This window comes from Myripristis murdjan, chromosome 13, assembly GCF_902150065.1.
Source record: "Myripristis murdjan chromosome 13, fMyrMur1.1, whole genome shotgun sequence".
In the NCBI taxonomy this organism is placed as follows: Eukaryota; Metazoa; Chordata; class Actinopteri; order Holocentriformes; family Holocentridae; genus Myripristis; species Myripristis murdjan.
Window position 1 is genome coordinate 38,815,089 of NC_043992.1, and position 19,333 is coordinate 38,834,421.

At 43.8% G+C, this 19,333-nt stretch overlaps 1 protein-coding gene across 1 annotated transcript in view; it reads right to left on the reverse strand.

Moving 5' to 3' along the window:
• axl (AXL receptor tyrosine kinase) overlaps positions 1–18,445 on the reverse strand; it is a 35,493-nt gene extending 17,048 nt beyond the window's left edge. Inside the window, exons 1-7 of the mRNA XM_030067699.1 lie at positions 17,813–18,445; positions 12,636–12,846; positions 11,678–11,778; positions 11,364–11,546; positions 7,169–7,249; positions 6,849–6,964; positions 3,744–3,939 (exon numbers count right to left, since the gene is read on the reverse strand). Coding sequence (XP_029923559.1) covers positions 3,744–3,939; positions 6,849–6,964; positions 7,169–7,249; positions 11,364–11,546; positions 11,678–11,778; positions 12,636–12,846; positions 17,813–17,975 — 1,051 coding nt within the window. The 5' untranslated portion in view covers positions 17,976–18,445. The remainder of the gene's footprint in view (positions 1–3,743; positions 3,940–6,848; positions 6,965–7,168; positions 7,250–11,363; positions 11,547–11,677; positions 11,779–12,635; positions 12,847–17,812) is intronic.
• Between the last annotated feature and the right edge of the window lie 888 nt (positions 18,446–19,333).

Consider the following 19,333-nt stretch of genomic DNA (forward strand, 5'->3'; position numbering starts at 1 on the left):
ACTGCTCATTTTTAATTTCATGTTGTTACCTCTTGCCAGCAACAACAAAAAAAAAAATCTCCATCTTCAAAAGTCATTTACTCTCATATCCTCGTTTCTCAGTTCACTTGTTTCTGTATTTTTTTTTTTTTTTTTCAGTAAGTATAAATGCGTTGAAACTAGACAGAATAAGGCAGATCGGCCCACTGGTGTCAAAAAAATGAGTGAATGATTCACGATTCAGTGATTCAAGAACATTCTGGAAATCAGCACTGGGAACAAGCGGGATTATCTCATCACTCTCGTCACTGGCAGATTTTCACTTCTTCTTTTTTTTTTTTTTTGGAGGAAGAAGATTTTGAGATTTAATAGGACACCAGATTTCAAGTCTGGGTTTTGTGCACATGCAGCGCCTTCATACCTTACAACACAAAAGCAAATAGTTTGTTTTTTGTTTTGGAAACCTGCATTTCTGGAACTATTTAGAGCAGGGAAAGGAAAACCCATGTACAGAAACATCCCGTGAAGCATAATCTCACTGCAGTTTCAGGATCTGGAGCGGGACATGGGTCGTGTCGCTTCCTCTCCCACCACCCCGGCCTTAACCCCTCTCTTTATTCTCTCATCCCTCAGGGAAAAAAAAGTGGGCTTTGGGAAAATAGCAAAATGCATGTTTTTTTTTGTTTTTTTTTTTTTTAAAGTGCCCCCCATCCCCCATTTCCCTGCACTTCCATCCTTTGCCTACACCCACCATCTTCCCGCTCCTTCATTTTTCCCACAGTGCCTCGCTGGGTGTTCATTCCTCATTTTTCTCCCACTTTGGAAAGAGGAATCACAGGTCATATGGGGTCAAAACAAAACAAGAAAAAAAATGGGGGGTGAAAGAAAGGAGAAGGAGGGGAACAGAGTTTTGCTTCTTTGGTGATGCAGGAAACACATTCCTCTGTGCAGTTTGCAGGATTTGGGAACGAGAAATGAGCTGCGAGGGAAGGTGCAGAAAAAGGGAGAGAGAGGAGCAAACTGAGAGAAGACATAGGCCCAGTCTTCTTGTAGAAAGGGAGCATGGAGACGAGATTTTAAAAAAAAAGTGCTCAGCAGGAGAGGAGTCTCTCTGCTGAGGCGAAAAATTTGAGAAGAATAGAGGAGGCAGAGGCGTGGCAAGAAACTTAAGACACATGTCAAGGACAGAACGGCTTGTATCTGCACTATTTTTTAATGAGACACAAATGAAAGACTAAAACCCCTCATGGGAGTTTGTCATCGGCTCCAGCAGGGAGACCAGAGAGAAAGACGTGGAAAATATGGCTGAGTCGTCTTCACTCGGTCTCGCTCTGCTGTCACTCCCTTTGACCTCCAGACACTTTAACTGTCTTTGATTGCCAGCTGAATCTGATCTGCTTTGTTTTTTCTCACCCTCTGTCCCATTACAAAGTGCAGAGGGAGCTGCCAGGAGTACAATCAAACAATACTGTCCAAAAGGAAATTATATAATTTGGACATCTGAGGATTTTTCCACTGAAACGAAACAAAGATTGCTCTGAATTTGCCGAATGAAGAACAGAAAGAGGAAGAGGAGAAATCCTGTGCATGTTGCCAGCGTGGCTCAAAAAACACTTTTTTTTGTTGTTTCTCATCAGAGAGGCGTGTTAAAGCAGCACTAACCCCCTCACACTTTCAGTTTATGAGAATCGCTAAGCTGAGGTATTTTTATATTACAAGCAACTTCCATTATGGAAAGCCCCGTCATCTCCCCCGTGGCATCGCTCTTTGCTTACTATACACTTTTTCCATCCCTCCTCATCCAGGCATAGAGACGGCATGACCTGGCATGGAAAATCCCACCTCCGTTTAAACTCCAGCACTCAGCAGCCGAGCGTTACAGTTTGGACGGAGCGCTGCGATTCTCACTGGAGCCTTTCAGGAGAGTTTACCAGGCGGCCTCCCTCCCACCCTGTGCCCCCCCCCCCTGTCTCCGCCTCCACCGCCCCGGCACTACACTGCAAAAAGTCAAAATCTTACCAAGATTATTTGTCTTATTTCAAGTAAAAAACTAATTTTGCCAATGGAACAAGCAAATTTTTACTTGAGTGAAAATTTGCTTGTTCCATTGGCAAAATTTGTTTCTTGTTTCAAGCTAATTTTCACTTGTTTTAAGTAGATTTTCACTTGAAACAAGTGAAAATTGTCTAAAGACAAGTTACTTCTGAGCTGATCATGTCTTATTTTAAGTGTAATGAGATATTTTGACTAGAAATAAGACATTTTTACTTGAAATAAGACAAATAATCTTGGTAAGATTTTGACTTTTTGCAGTGTACGAGCCCTTTCTCTGCCTCTACAGTTTAGGCCGGGTGGTAAATTCAGAGCGGTGCAGCGTCCCGTGTCTGGCATTCTTCATAAACACAGACTGAGTTAAAGGGGCACAGGAAGAATACAGTGACTCACAGACACTTGAGTCTCCTGACATCTGATAATCCTAACTTTCAGGCTGTGACTCACACACACAGGGCAGCATCAGTCAAAAGCAAGTGAATAAAGGGATAGATTTGCCATGTATTATTGTAAATGTGACATAAAATTAACATCTTTTCGATTCATACTGACTCTTAAAGTCTTGTTTTTCTTGAAGCAAATGAAAATAATCCGCCAGCGGGGTAAGATTATTCAACTTGTCTCCATAATTTTCTAGACCCAAGTGTCATTTTCTCAGTGGGTTGATCTGCTTTATCCTGCCTTGTTGCAGCGTATTCACACCTGCTCCTGAACAGGTTAAACTGCATTGCAAACAAGTGTGATTAGCCGATCCTACTGGTGTATTCTGTCACTTGTTCGAAGGAAAACAAAGATTGCAACACTGAAAATGAGACTACATCAGGTGGTACGAAGGGTTTACTGCCAGTGCTTCCCCTTTTCACATCGAGCATCCTGTGTGAGTGTGTGAAAGGCTGGAGAGGAGCTCAGTTTCTCATCACTGAAAGATGGATATCAACATATTTAAGTCATCCTGGGTTGAAAAACACAGATCCTTTCCTCGAAGTTCACCTTGCAGCAGGGTCACAAATGAACAGGCACTCATGGAAAAACTTCACATTGTTCTCATTGTTTTCATTCTGTTTTCAAACATTTGCAGCTCCTTGAGGGCCGCCGTAGGTGATCTGTGGGAGCATTATGACTGCTGTTGGCATGAAAAATTGTTTTTTTAGATCAGAGTGCTCAGAAAAAACATCGGCACCATGCAGCCGGAGGTCAGAGAAACCTCAAATCACAACAACAACAACCAAAAAAAAAAAAAAAAAAAATTCAACAGTTTATATCCTCAAAAAAACTTAACAATGGACAGAGAGGGCGAGAGAAAATGAGTCCATGCTCTTCTGTGAATCCTGCTGTGATTTCCCAGCAGAGGGAAAAAAGTGAAGTGTCAGCCACTACGCAGTGCCCATGTATTGTTTCATAGTTAAATAAAACTGTCCATGAAACGACCAGAATGCCCCTAAAAATAAGATCAAGGGAGCAGTGAAATGCCCTCTGAAGGAAAGTTCCTCTCTGACTGTGCCTCAGAGTTACAGCACTTTAACGCCCACAGCAGCCGATGGGACCGTCCCGCACCAGTAGCTGCACACGGGAGGAGCGGGAGGAGGCCTGGACTTGGACCTCAAGCACCAGCCAGATAACTCAGCCCCGACCTTGACCCGCGTCAGAGTCAGCGATCGCACATGTGACTTCCAGGCTGAAAACAAACATCTCCTCACTCGGCCGGCTCTTACCTCCTTCTTTGGTGCTCAGCTCCACCCAGGGCGACCAGTCAGAGGGCCCCTGGCTGCTGTGGCAGGCCACTCTGACGGCGTAGGGGCTGTGGGGCTCCAGGTGCCCGATGAGGTGGGTGGCCGGGGGGACGTTCACGTTCTGGTTGTGGATCATCTGATCTGGGCCTGTGGCGAAGGTCTCTCCTGAACGCTTGGCCTGGAACGTTCAAATAATAAACGTCCAAGTTACAATCACAAGATTCGTCAGATTGACAGCTTTAAAGTGCTACACTTTTTGTTTTAAATATTTTTATTGTGAAGAACTGTATTATTATTGTGTTTTTTCTCTTTTCTCAAACATGCAACAATAACTGAGCTGTCAGGAAAAGGTTCTGATGTCAGTGCAAGTTCTGATGTCGGGAAAAGGTTCTGATGAAAAGTTCTGATGTCGGGAAAAGGTTCTGATGTCGGGAATGTCAGGAAAAGGTTCTGATGTCAGGAAAAGTTCTGATGTCAGGAAAAGGTTCTGATGTCGGGAAAAGGTTCTGATGTCAGGAAAAGGTTCTGATGTCGGGAATGTCAGGAAAAGTTCTGATGTCGGGAAAAGATTCTGATGTCGGGAAAAGTTGCGATGTCAAATGTCAGAGATTCCAGGGCTGAGGACTGAGTCCGGACTGAAATCTCCAATAGGAGAGGTTTCAGAGTCTAAGGAATTAAGAGGTTGGGCTGTCGGCATCCCTGCAGGGGGTGACCGGGAAGTCTGTATAGCTCAGGCAGTGTACTGAGCCTGTTGATATTTTATGTTACTGTATTTTATTTTCGCTATCATTCCCAATACTATTTCCCTTTTTATTGACTGTTTTTATTGTTTTAAATTGTGTCTTGTTGCTTTTAATGTCTCTGTAAAGCACTTTGAATTACCTTGTGTTGAATTGTGCTCTACAAATAAATTTGCCTTGCCTTGCCTTGCCTTGCAGTGTGCAATATCTGTGAAGTGTGCTGCTTCTTGTCGATTATTAACACGAGGTGCAGTCTTGAAATCAGAGAACAGAGCAGGCAACACAATAAGAGCAGCGTGACAGTGTTTTCTCTTCCAGCCTGGTCTTATCTTTGAGAAACACTCGCTTTAGCAGCGTCCTGATAAGCTGCAAACCAACAAACTGAGTTAAACAAGATGCTGAACCAAGGTATCACACTTAATCTGACAACCCCACGCTGATGGTTAAATGCTACATGTCACATATGTTTGGCATTTAAACCGGCCTTTCAGTTTTGCTTTAGGATCGTACAAGAAACTGACAAATCATAAAACTTTACACAATTAAAAAAAAAAAAAAAAAGCAGCATGCAGTGTCTCCTAATGTCTTGAGATCACTTCAAAGCGTTCCGGGTGGGGGTCTGGTGTTGGCAGTCAGAAATGATGAACCTGTTTCATGTGTGCTGGACGTGAACCAGGCTCAGCAAGGTGCACCGAGAGCGGGACTCGTCAGCCGGAGATTAGAGGCAGAAACCTGCCGACGCGGCAAAGTTTCTGCGGTAAACACAGTTAAAGAGGAAGAGAAGGGAGAGAGAACAAAAACCTGCTGCTCTGCAACAATCCTAAAACCACATGAAAGTCTCCCATGTGGACTTGAGCTTCTCTGTGGTATTACTCATTACAAAAGTGCAGATGCTGTTGGAAGCTAAAGGCTGTGCATGACGGCCGCTTCACAGTTGGCAAAGTTAAGATCAATAGTGATTGGTTGATTTTTGATCAGGCGTGGTTGTGACAGTTGAGCTCCGGCCGTTTCTTGACTGGCTCGTTTTTCCCATCGAGAACCCGTTTAAATACCAAAGCCTGAGTTTAACAGACTGCAGCATCTGTGCCAAAACTAGTAAAAATCATTTTGTGTAATACCCTGCTTATAAAGGATCAGTGTGTGTGTGTGTGTGTGTGTGTGTGTGTGTGTGTGTGTGTGTGTGAGCAGGTGCCATTGTCGTCTGCTTTGATGGTGAATGTAATAATAAGACGAGGATGATTGAGAAGTCTCACAGTGCAGGCAGCAGGGCAGGTTCTGTTGTTCCCCCGAGGCGTGAGGCACTTACAAAGGAATGTTTAGCCCAGTGTATATAAATGAGGAGTGTGTGAGTGTGTGTGTGTGTGTGTGTGTGTGTGTGTGTGTGTGTGTGGAGGAAAGAGAAAGAGTCATTCCTGACTCAGTGAATCGCCATCCAGCCCGTAAACAAGCCGGCTTAATCTACGAGTCCAGCTCAGGCCTGACTCACACTCACACAGCATTCCCCTCGCATGGCTCAGACCCACACGACCTGCTGCCGGGGCCTTTTCCCTCTTTTCCTTTCCTGCTGTCATCCACTTTCTTCCTTTCTGTATTTCCTTCTCTTGCTTCTATTCCCCATTTTCTCTCTCTCTCTCTCTCTCCCTCTCTCTCTCTCTCTTCCACTAATACAATAATATCTTTCAGCCCACTGCACTGTAGCTTTTTCATGTTTCTCTTCGGCCACACAATGAACCGTTAAATTCAGATTTTGCCCCATTCTGCTGGAACTGGCCCCTTGGCTGTTCCCCCATGGGGCGGGAGGGTAGGTGGGTGGGTGGGTGAGGGGCGGAGGGTACTTGGGGGGGGGGGCTGTATATGCAGTGGGGTGCAGGAGGGGCAGCTTTATTAGAACCAGACGTTTAGGGGTGGTGCTGTGCTGCTCCCTTCTCCAGGAGAAAATGTTCCTGAACTGCGTTGAGTTGTAATGGCCCCAGAGCAGGAGAGTGGGAGAGAGACACAGACGGAGAGGCAGAGAGAAAGAGAGAGGGAGTGGTGCTACACGAGATTAGTCCAGGAGGCCACTTTCCCAGAGTGAAACTTGATCCGCGGCTAAAAGAATAAGGGAGGGGTCGAGGATGAATTAAGGAAAGGAAGAAATGAAAAGGCGAGCTCTCTTTTCTCTAAACTCGGCTTTGCAGAAAGGCAAGGCCACGGTCGTCAGAAATCAGGGCCCCATTTATAGATCAGGAGAATGATGTGTTTGTTCAGCTTTCAGGTCAAATACTCGTGGAGTTTTTTTTTTTTTTTTTTTTTTTTCCCCGTGCTTCTCCTCTCCTCTCCCTGTTTTTTTTTCCTGATGTTGTCTCACCTGGACAGAGCAGCGGATTATGGGGTAGTCGCCTCCGAAACCAAGCTGCCATGATAAGCGCAGACTGGTCTGTGTGATCTCTACAGCCCGTAGATTCTGAGGCTGGGATGGGAGAACTAGAGAGAGAAAGAAAGAGAGAGAGCAGAGAGAGTAAAAGAAAGAGACAACAGAGGTCAATTAGGACGCAGTCACAAACATAAAGAATCCAAACTGAATGAAGTCAGAGGGTTAAAAGGTGCCGCAGACGGATGCACTTTATAAATGTCCAGATTTCAGCTCCCATCGTCCCATCTGTCTCCTCCACAGTGTGCGACACCTACCTGTGATGGTGCCAGAGCCAGAGGTGGCCACGCCCTTGCGGTTATGAGCCTCGCAGGAGAAGGTGCTGGTCCTGTTCAAACCTGGGGGGGAAAAAATCACACAGGTGTGAAGCCTGAGTCTTTCAAAGCCAAAATCCTTTGCTCAGCAGGACGACCTGGTCATAATACGGATGTGAGAAAAGCGGGTCAAAGTTCAGACTGAGGTTGTGGTTCTGGGGGGGAAACAGTTTCCACAAGGTAATGTTATTTCTCTGTCAACAGTGACAACAGTGACAAATAGTCCAGTCCAGTCCAGTCAAAGGTTACTATATATATAGTAACCTTTTAATTCAATGTTATATAGTAACCTTTTAATTCAAGGTTACTTTATATATAGTAACTTTTTAATTCACTGTTTAAATGTCTCTTCTGGCATTTATTCCTTATATTCCTTATTAGCGCATATCAAATCAGATAATGTGTGATATGCATGTGTAAACAGAATAATTCAAAGAACTTGTAATTGACTTTTTTTCTTGTCTTTGTGTGTGTAATCAACTTGTGAATTTTTATAGTGATATCTGAAAGTAAAATGTTGAACCCCTTTCCCCTGTGTGTTAAAGACAGTGTTTTTTGGTAATATGTGGTCATATAGAGGTGATTTTCAAAACTTTCCACCAATGGGATTTCTTGGGACTTTTTTCCCCTCACTCAGGACAAACTGAGGATACAGAATCAGTTGAGTTTGCTTCTCTTGCAGTTTGTCCTAGGTTGACCCCAATTTGGCCTAAAATTACTGGACTAAAAGGATTACGGTCAGTTCTGATGCTCACATGGGCTTGTTGATGTGAGAGTGCATCTGTGCGAGACTAGTATTATTTTTCATAAAACAAGTGAAACATGCACACCTTCCCTTGGCCAGTCAGCAACAAAATGCATCATTGCTCTAAACTTCATGAAACTCAAACCAGTGTCGTCGTGGTTTTTTTCTTTCATAATATAGAAATTTGACCTTTGAGACATTTCTCTGTTTTAATTTGTTTGATTGTTTTTATTCTTTCTACTGTTCTTACTGCTTTGTTGTTTTATTATCATTTGTGTACAGCACTTTGTTTCAGCTGCTTGTTTTAAAGTGCTATATAAATAAAGCTGCGTTGAGTTGAGTTATGGTATTATATTCAGGCCAATCAGAAAACAGAGCCAAAACGCTTCTGCCCCCCAAGTTGCATCAAAATTGGCATCAGCAGATCCATTATCATGTTTGATAGGTGGACAACAGAACAATATTTATTTGCTAATGGAGTGTGCTTGGCTTATTCCAAGGCACTGCCACTTGTTTCAAGAAACATTTGGAAAGTTGATTTCACTCTGATGGCAGATTTTGTCAGCTGTTTATAAGCAAAACAAGATTTCTAGACTCAACATGAGACAAAATGATTTAAAAAAAAAATTCTGTTGTGCCACATCGATGTGGAAGAGGGCGAGCGGTCCTGCTGAGATCCAGGTGGAAGAACTGAGCCGCTGAGTCCGAGAGGCCGGGGCTCCTCAGAGGGGGCCCGACGCTGTGACACATTCACTGACATTCAGCAGTGAATAAGCCCTCTCATACGCAGTGACTCACAGGGCGCTCACACACACACACACACACACACACAAAAACTACACAGAGGCACACAAAAACACACTCAAAACATGTGACATTCAAGATCGAGCACGCTTATCTCACAGCCCAACAGTGTCACTCAGCCGCAGACCGAGACAATGTGCTGTGCAGCTCTGACTCCATGTCTCCGTTGTGTTGTGGCCGCAGAGAGCGCAGGGGGTCTGATCTCTGGGCGAGCGAGGGATGAGGACTGACTGCTGACTGTGTGGGTGAATGAACTGCACATCAGGCCATCCAGCAATTGCGCAACTTCCCCGTCTCCTTCCTTCCCCATTTAGGCCTTCATCAGCAAACCGCAGCACACCATCCCCCAGTGTCATAATCAGTCACTAGGGAGAACTCCTGAGCTTTTGTGCATGACAGGATTGACCAACAGAACGCGGCTTTAAAAGTTTATCTCACGTGAGCTACAAACAGTTTCATCCATGCAGGTGGGCGATGATTGCTTGTGTGTCCAAATGTCCCAAGTAGGGATGCTAACCGGTGGCCATTTGACCGCTTGTTGACCATTTGAACTTTAACCGAACAATCTTGTCGGTTAATTTTAAGGCCGAACATGTCATCGCAGACACAAATGCGCATGTCATATTGTAAATACCATAACTTGTGTAAAGTTTGCTCTATCAAAAAAATTCCACCTATTCCTGAAAGCTAAGAAGTTGCTCATGAACCCACATACAGTTTAATACGGTAAACATGGCGACGGGACGCTCTGCCGGGCTTGGATAACGTCATTACGCTCAGAGCTCAGCTCGGTAGAGACAGACCGGAGAAACGAGCCAAGCTCATGGTGATCATGGAGAGTTTTGAACAAAGTTTGTCATGCAAGTCTGCAAGAGTCATAAAACCACCAAGCAGACTCATCGAGGAATCTGGAGACAATATTTTTCACGAGGAGAGAGAGATTTCTTCTACACCACTGTAAGCAACGTGCGTAAATTTACATAATGTTTGGAGGATATCATGAGGGGAGATCCGTGCTACAGAACGGACACGGTCGCGTTCTTGACTGTCTGTAAACTTTACAGACAGTCAAATAATATTCTCGGTTAACCGAAATAAACCAATTAATGAGGCCCGGTGGTCGACCAAGAAAACTGTCCATTTTCGCCATCCCTAGTCCCAAGAGCACAAAAATGACTCAGTTTTAACAAGGTATTTAGTGTCAAATTCTGCCGTACAACCTTGTTAAGTCAAAAAAAAAAAAACATCTTCCAGTGGGATGAGACAGTCCCACCTGTTTCCAATACAGTTTCACTTTGCTTCAGGAATTTTTTTTGGGAACAAGTACAAGTATGTTGAAACCAGGCAGAATAAGACAGATCAGCCCACGAGTATTAAGAAAATTCTGGAATCAAGTAAATGAACACTTGAAAAAGTGGGAATACACTGCAAGAAAACGTAATACGTTATTTGGTCTTATATTGACTCGTAAAGTCTTTTTTCTTTCTGGAAACAAAGGGGATGATCTGATTCCACGGGCAGATTTTGTTCTCTTGTTTCAAGTGAAACAGGATTTCAACACTGAATGTGAGTGTGGTGGCGTGTTGAGGTGCAGATTTTTTTGCAGTGTAAAACCAGGGGGAAGGAGGTGGGACTGAAAGGATTTCTGTTTAAGGGTGTATCTGAAGAATCGGGAATGCCTCTGGCATGCGAGTCTGCATGGGTCGGTTGGAATGGGAATGGTGCCATCTCTCTTCATGGCTCTGTTGAATGAATATTTGTGTTTGTGGTGTTTTGAGCTTGTGGACTGCCGGAGCAGCTGCCCATTCCAGAGGAGTGAGTGTAGGTTACCGTCAAAGGGTTACTGGCCAACACCAGCCAACCTGCTCTGATGAGTCAAACCAGACCCCTTCACCCGCCCGCTGCTGGCCGCTCTCCCCCAAGTCCATCCCTCCTTCCATCTGACTCATCCACTCAGCTTGTCCTCCTACAGCTGGACTTTACACAGGCCGGTTATCTGGCAGGCAGCTGCGGTCTGCCTTCAAGCAGCAACAGACGCCTCCTCCTTTCTCTCCGTCCCTCTTTTATCTCCCTGCGCTCTCTTCACTTCTATTTTCCAGCCATGTCTCCTTCCCCCAGTTTTCCCTCTTGTGCCTGCCGCTCTCCCTTTGCCCAGCAGCCACACAACCACAAGGCATATCCTCAATGGATCCTGTGGCACCGTGCCAAGCACACTCGCGCACTCCGAGGAGGGTGGTTACTTGGTGGCCGTGTTTAAGTAAGAGGAGGGGTGGGGGGAGTTGGGAAGCCTTTGAAAATAAAGAAGGTGGTTGCTCTCTAACTTTTGTGGCAGTAAATTATAAGGAAGCTGAAGGGATTAACAGAAAACCAATATTTTTGAAAACATCCTGTTGCCACACATGTAATTGCCCGATTACTTGGGGACGCAAGCCACTTGTTAGTTGACTGATTTATTGATCAATCAAGGGGAGAGTGAAACCCTTGGAGCGGCTGATTGATGTGGTGTGTTCTTGCTGCTAATCACAGGTCTAACTAAGCGGCCGGCACGTGGCGTTGAGTGCTGCAGTAACAGCGAGTGAAAGCTGATACCTGTGAGGTTGAGCGTGGAGGGTGACAAGGCCACGGGGTGCGACAGGGTGTTGAGAGGCGCCCCATCCTGCAGCCAGATGACCCGCACCGGTTCTGGAGGGCCGTGGGCCACACAGTGCAGGCTCAGCGATACGTTTGCCACTACAAACATGTTCTCGGGCTCCACAGAGAAATGAGGCAGGCCTGGGAAGGAGCGAGGAGAATCAGACTCTCAACAATACAAATAACACAGAGAGTATAACTCAAATGCAGCGTGTTTATGCTTGCGGCTGTCTCCCTGTGCATAAGCAATAGCTGGGCCAAACTGAGCTCACCCTCCAGCTGGATATTCCCCTCGTCGGACAAAGTCCTGTGGCTCTCTGATAGCACCGCACAGCGATAGGAGCCCATGTCAGGAAGCTGGACCTTCTCAATCCTGTTATGTGCAGAAAATGATGTAACATGACAGGTGTCACAAAGATCAAACAAGCAAAAACTGGATTGGTGAAACACACACAGGCTCAAAGACAATAAGATCCTGATTACTTTCTTTGCGAATTCTGCAATCCAGTCACACCCGGATTAAATTCACCTGAGGAGTCGCACAAAAATGAGATTTTACTGGTGTTACATCAGATGTTCTAGACTCAATCTGGTTCTTGCGGGATTGCCACTCGACATGCTTGTTATGCAATCCAGTAAACTACAGTTAAACTACATGGAGGAAGCAGTGATGCACACACAGATTTAAAAACAACAGCAGCTGCAGTGCTGATGTTTTAGGCCAGGTGTGGCTGCTCAGCAGTGCACCCTAATAAGAGCCAGTCTTTACCATCACATAGCAGAAAGCCACTACAAAACACCTCTACCTCTCCAAACCATTTAAGTCATGCAATCTTGATAATAAAGCGAGTGAAAAAAAATCTGCCAGTAGAATGAGATAATGCCTCTTGTTTCCAATAGTAATCAACTTTTTGAAGAGAAAATGAATAATTATAATGAATAATGTATAATTTTTTAATGTATGACTTTCTTGATACTAGTGGACCGACCTGCCTTTTTCTACCTTGTTTCGACATATTTATACTTGCTGCCAGAAAAAAGTCAAACTACATTAGAAACAAGTGGGATTGTCTCAGCCCACTGGCAGATTCTTCTCACTTGGTTTAAAAAAAACCAATATTTTAAGGCACAATATGGGACTAAATAACTTGAGAGTTTTTGCAAGTAACAGACTTGCGTTGAAAAAGAGGCAGACTGACGATGATTATCGGGCCCTTCAGAAAAGCCTACCTGAGTGTGCTGATGACCATCCAGCTGTCACTGCCGATGGGCACTTGGACCTGGTTGGTGTCGGCGTACTCCAGCGGCAGGCCGTCTCTCAGCCACAGCACATCGGGGGGGTCCTCCTCCTCGCCCCCTTTGCCCATCAGGGAGCAGTGCATCGTCACAGGCTTGCCCAGAGAGGAGATGACAGTCGTGGGGCTCCGTACAAACTGCAGTTCTGTGATTAAGAGAGAGGGCAACCAGGAGCGGGGGGTGAATTTGTATGTAACCAATGACAGAATTATTGGCTATTGGGGGAGTTTAGTGATGGGAAAGGAAACAAAGATCAGCAGGGTGATGTATAACTGTCTATTTAATTTATATATTAATGATTTATATGTATCACCGTGGATTTCCTTTGTTAAGCAAATATTAGATGAATGCAGTTTTTCTTATGTTTGGTCAGACCAGAGGTGTAATAACATTAAATGGCTGAAGATGGAAGTTGAGCAGAGGTTAAAGGATCAGTTTGTGCAGAAATGGCATTATGAACTACAGAATATGTCCTCATGTGATTTATATTGTGAATTTAAAGAAGTTTTTAAGTTTGAAAAATATTTACTCTGTGAAAATAAGAAGTATAGTCAGGCCATCTGTAATCTCCGAACTTCTAATAATAGACTTTCTAAAATAATAGGTAGATACAAGGGTCTGGAAAGGAATGAAAGGTTTTGTAACCTGTGTAATGACGGCCACCTGGGAGATGAATATCATGTTTTGTTTGAATGTAAAAATCTAATTTTGTCCGAGACCAGAAATAAGTACTTGCCAAAATATTTTTTAAATCGCCCATCTATGTTTAAATGTATAGCTTTATTGAAGACTGATAATTTACAAACAATATGTAAATTGGGTGCTTTCTTGAATAAGGTTTTGCCACTCTTTAAATGATCAAGTGCAGGCTTGTTTTTTCTTTTTACTTCGACCTGTGATGACTCATTATGACTGTTCATCATTTATTTTGTATTGTTTGTACTCCATACCACAATTGTGGTGAAGAGTTAATAAATATGACTATGACTATGACTATGACAAAAATAAACTTCACCTTGAATGCAGCACATTTCTTGTACAGTATCAGAGATATCACAAGAATAGCTGTTTATGTACCAAGACAACAACAAATTTTTGAAAACGATACCAGTACTAGTCTTTTTTTGGTATCAGTGGTCAACTTGACACCACACTATGAATTGTACTGTAGTTCAAGCCTGAATGTTTAAAGGTAGAAAACCCTTTTTCCAGCGTACCCAGACTGACACAAGCTGTTCGATATTATTTGAAAATAGAAATAGACATTCACATAGACATTCGAAGTAGACACCTTGATTTTTTTCTTTTTTTAAGTTGGGACTGAAGGTATAGCAAGATCCACCACAAATAAACTTCTCCTAAAACAACTCTTTTAGTTTATTTATTATTTTTTTTCCAAGATTAGTATTTCAAATTCACAGGCATATTGTGTAAATAGGGCAGCTTCAGAGTTGCTGTAAGGTTTATTTTTTCACTTTGACAGAGCAAGGCTAATGACTCCCATAGACTTCAATTCTTTATGCTAAGCTAACATGAAATGCTACCCGAAGGAACCGAACCAGTGGATGTACAGAAGTGAAAGTGGGATCAAACATCGTCTCTCAGTGTCAGTAAGTTGGAAAAGGGGTATTTTGAGTATTGCTTAAAATTTGTGAAACGCCTAAATGTGTTTGTCACACTTACAGGGCTGTAACTCAAAATGAGAAAAGTACATAATAATAACATTGTATTTACTGTTACAGCAAATACAATGATACAGTTCCTCTCATTTGAAATTGGTATTTTGTTGAGTTACTTTTTTCTACTCGAAGGCCGTGCTGTTCCTGTCTTTATTCTAATGTAGCTGATATGTTTAAATATTTGCAAGAGTTCAAATTTGACACCTCTTGACATCCCTGCTTCATGTTTGCAAACTAAACCCTTCTCTTTAAACAGCGTGCAGTTATTCTTTCAAAAGCTGCTAATCTGCTATAATAGGCGTCCTTTGCTCCGTGTACTTGCTCTGATGCATGTGTGAGCAGAACAGAGCCTTGGTCCTGCCCTCGCTGAGATATGATAAGGATAGGTAAGCGAGCGTTTATCCACCATTGTGCGCTGACTGTTGGATCAGACCATTCATCTTCTGTCCCAGCCAGACAGACGGCCTGACCTGAGAAGGACAGAGCTGATACCGAGACAATGGCTCCTTGTTGAGGGACGACCGCTCCTACAGGTCCAACAGTGCCTGAGCGCAGCCAGCTCAACGTAAACACTAAACACATTCAGGCTCTCTCTCAAATGTCTCTCAAACAGCAGTGATAGGCCCACAGGCGGCTTGCCAAGATGTCTGTGAATCTGTTCAATGTCCAAAATAAAAGGCTCATGAGTATGCCGAGCATAAATCTCCCCTGCTGTTTCTTTCTTTCCTAGCTTTTGCAGCACTGAACAGAAATGCTAGGTATTCCTGTAGCTGGCAAGGGTAAGGCGTGCATGCTCTTCTGTTTAAGAGCTGAGGCCTTGATCTCCGTTCCAATGCAAAGCTGAGAAGGAGTCATAAATATGGACATAGATCTCTCTTGTTTCTTCTTTTCTGTCTTTTGCAGCATCATCCAGAAATGCTAAGCATCCGTGTAGCTGGCGAGAGCCGGGCCATATGTTCTTAAAGATACAAAGAACATGCAGGCTTGAATTTCTATTTCTGGATGTGGAGAACAGGAACACACAGGCCCTCTTTCACTGAGTTGACTCCTGTAAAGATTTTCTCAAGCTTGTCAACCCACCCTCCTAGTCTGTTTCATGGCCAACCTTTCGACCTTTAACCCGTTTCACCCAGTCCCTCACACAAACACACATAATTCAGCTTCTCTCGACTCCTGAAAGCAGTCAGACCATCTAATGCAAAAAGCACACACGTCAAGCACTCACTTAACTGAAATAGTAGATGTCAACAGACATGATGACACTGATTCGGCAATGCAGCCTACACATAATCCACGCACATGCACACACACACACACAGACACACACACAGCTTCAAACAGCTCGTTCTGGGAGCATACGATAAATGAAGGGGCCCACTGAATCTCTGCCTTACCGCCTCTCTGTCTCTGTGTTTTTTGGCATTAAAAGTCATTCCTTCCTCCATCTTTAAGCTTGGCTGATTTCTTTTAGAAACCTGCACAGCCTGGACTTCTTTTTCTTCCCTCACTGACATATTGGGTCAAAAGAACTCTACTTTTCTGTCTCCTTCTGTTAGCGCAACGTTCAAATAATAATAAGCTTGTAAACCTTTTATAAGAATGCAGAGGTGCACAGATGGAACAGGCCATGATAAAACAGTATGAGTGTACATTTCTGTGTGTGTGTGTGTGTGACTGTGTGTGGCCTGTCTGCAGTGATTCACTTGAGCTTAACTGCTCCATCTCCTCTCTTTTGTCCCCCCATCTTCCAGCGAGGTGCCCTCACTCTCTCTCCTGACCTCTCTCTCTCTCTCTGTCCTGTTCCTCTCTTCCCACTCACTCTTTCAAAGAAAACTCTCAGATGTGAAATGTCACTGGACATGCACATACCAAAAATACCCAACACAGACCGAGCATTTATCCTTCCACCCCTCCCTCCTTTATCTTTCTGGCTTTTTAATGCTACATAACTCAGCCCATCCATTCAATGCCCCCCTCCCCTTCTTTCTTTTTTTTTTTCATTTGCCCTCCTTTTCATGCCATTCTTTGGATTCATTGCTACACATTTTGCCACCTCCCCTCCCAAGTCTTTCTCCTCCACTTTTGCCGCCGTACCCCATCCATCATTTCCCTGCCCCTTTCTCCAGACCGGCTCTGACTCACAAGCTAAAGCATTCGGTCCCAGACGCCCACGTTCCTGCTACACCCCTGCACTCCCCCACCCAGGCCGTCATCCAAATAAGAACTGAGGCATCGGTATTCCAAACCAGGGCAAAACTTTACTTTGGAACCATTACTTTGAGCCTGTAAATCACAGTGATGTCTAGTAATCTCTGTCCCTCCTGATCATATATCTTTAGAGGGCAGAGGAATGGCCCCTTCTCTTCAGCAGAACCACAATGATCAAAACACATGGGCTGACAGGTGTAGGCCCCTGTGACAACACTAGGCAGCAGGGCAGGGAACTCCATTTTTACATACATTGCATTACATACAGTGGAAAAACTTCAATCATTGTTGTTATTCTTGCCTTCTTTGTTTATGCTTTTTTTTTTTTCTAAAGGGGTTAACTGACTGGTTTCCACAAGGCTACAGCTGAGCTTACTGTGAATAGAAAAAAAAAAACCCTGCTGAAAACCAGTGAGATGAAACCAGTTGTAAAATGTGTTTTTGCTGCAGTAAAGGAACCTATCTGATCTTCACTAACTTCCCCAGAAAATTTCACAAATTCCCAAACATTCCTTGCCTGGAATGCATCTTTAAAAATTCCATGACATCCCAGAAGTCTTTGGCCAGTAGGAGCCCTGCATCAGACACCTGAAAAAGTGGGCCAATAAGAGTTCTTTTCAGCCACAGTCAAACTTTACCAGATCTGAGCTGCCACCTGGAGATTATTTTCAACCCAAGGGGGTCAGGAAGTACCTGATCTCAGAAAACACCAGCCACTTTTAAAATTGGTAGCCACCAATTGTCCTTCCCAAGTCCATTTATTAACACTTACTAGGTAAATTACACGTCATTGCACAACATTAGTAGGAAATGCTCTCCAGACATTTCTTTAGAAATTGATCATGATCATGTCAGAGATCCAGCATCAACAACACCAGCAGCAGACACTGTTAAGTTTTTACCTCTATTTGAGGTGGACTACACAAAGGCTCGCAGAAATTATACACCTGATGTTTTATTTTCCATGTTTATTTTTCACACCTTGTTCTAAATGACTTGCGTAACCCCGTTTTAATGGGCGTTCTGTTGCTTCATGTGCATTTAATACGATTTGGCCAGATGTTGAACACATTTGCTGCTGCGGTTGCTCTCTCCACCCCAGAGCAAATTGATTTTACTGGGAAGGAGCAGAAAACTGACTAATTGCGCATTATGTTGCTCTTCTGTAGGCAGCAGCTGATAGCAGCAACCGGACTGGATAAAAATAAAGGAGCCACGACTGACCTGTCACTTCGCCGGCAGCTACTGGCCTCCATGCGAATAAAATGACCGTAAGCAGGACCAGTGACCACTTAGAGCTGCACATTGTTTTTCTTCTGAGGAGAGCACCTTTGAAAATACGCTGCATCATAAAAGCACACATCTTGTGAAAATCACCAGACCACATCACCGCATCTCCACAGCGCAAAAACCCCAAGCTGTGAGCTGAAACTTTTTGGTAAGGCTCCGACAGGCGATGAAACTGCGATTATCCACAGGTAGGAACCAGAGCGGATCCTGTTTCGGTTCCCTCTGACCGTGGCAGTCTGTTAAAAAAAAAAAAAAATAGAAAGAAAAGAAAGAAAGAAAAAAAAATCAAAATAAATCTCAGCGCCGCTCAAGTGTCCCGTTGCCTCTCCAGTCGTGCTGTTGTTTTGGTTGATCCCGGAGGAAACGCGCTCAGGTCGGCCGGAGCAGGACGGACCGAAAGCGCGCAGCAGAATGTCCTCCAAAGTTTTCAGCCACTTCTGAAAGAGTTCTAAGTCTATTTGTAGTAGTCGGTGGAGTATTTTTAAAGCAGTGTTTTCAGCAGCGTGGTGTCCCCAGTCTCACTCCTGCCCACAGGTCCGTCACACTCACATTCTCCGTCAGCCCTTTCTTTTCCCTCTCTCCCCCTTCAGGATTCAAATTCCTCAACTCAACTTCTTTCCATTCTCCTGCCCCTCCTCCCCCTCCTCCCCTCTCCTTGTCCCCCTCCTCCTCCTTTTCTCAGAGGATGTGAGAAACCCTGCTGCATGCTGATTGTCTCAGCACAATCCCCGGTTCCCTTTTTAATTACACACGGATCCCCACGAGTTGTAAATAGCTCCGTAGATCAGCCCTTCCCGCCTGAACCAGCAGTATCTCTGCTCAGCGGCCATAGGTGCTATAAAAACATGCCTTTAAATCGATCTGCTTCTTTATAGATACAATAAATAAGCCCCAAATGCAACAAAGGCAGTTATTTCCTTTCCTAGTGTTTGCTGCAAAGTAACCAGTAAGGCCTGTATATGAGAACCAACACAGTTTGTTTGTTTGTTTGTTTGTCTGTCTCATTGTTTTAATATTTTACATGCCAGATTTAGTGGCATGTCAAAGCCAATTTTTCATGGTTATTTTTTGCCAGCATGATGCAATCTTGCCGGCTTTTATTAGACTTGTGGCCATCACTGTATTGTTTCATACAATATCTTATCAGCTTTCTGCATCACATGGTATTTTGCTTTGTTGATTTTTAATGGCTATTTAGGGAGAGCAGATGACTTGCACACACTGGGCTCAGTAATGTTGACTGATGTGCACTGTTCCTATAAAAACAAAAAAACAAAAAAACAGCAAATAAATGAAATCTAATGGGACATCAGTTTGTTCAGTAGGCTTCTTTATAACTTTCTTTATCTTCTTTCTGACAAAATGACAAAAAGGCAAACCACTAGCATGCATATAAACTTGACTTATATAACACTTTACAGTTTAAATTTGATCAACTGACTTACAAACATCACT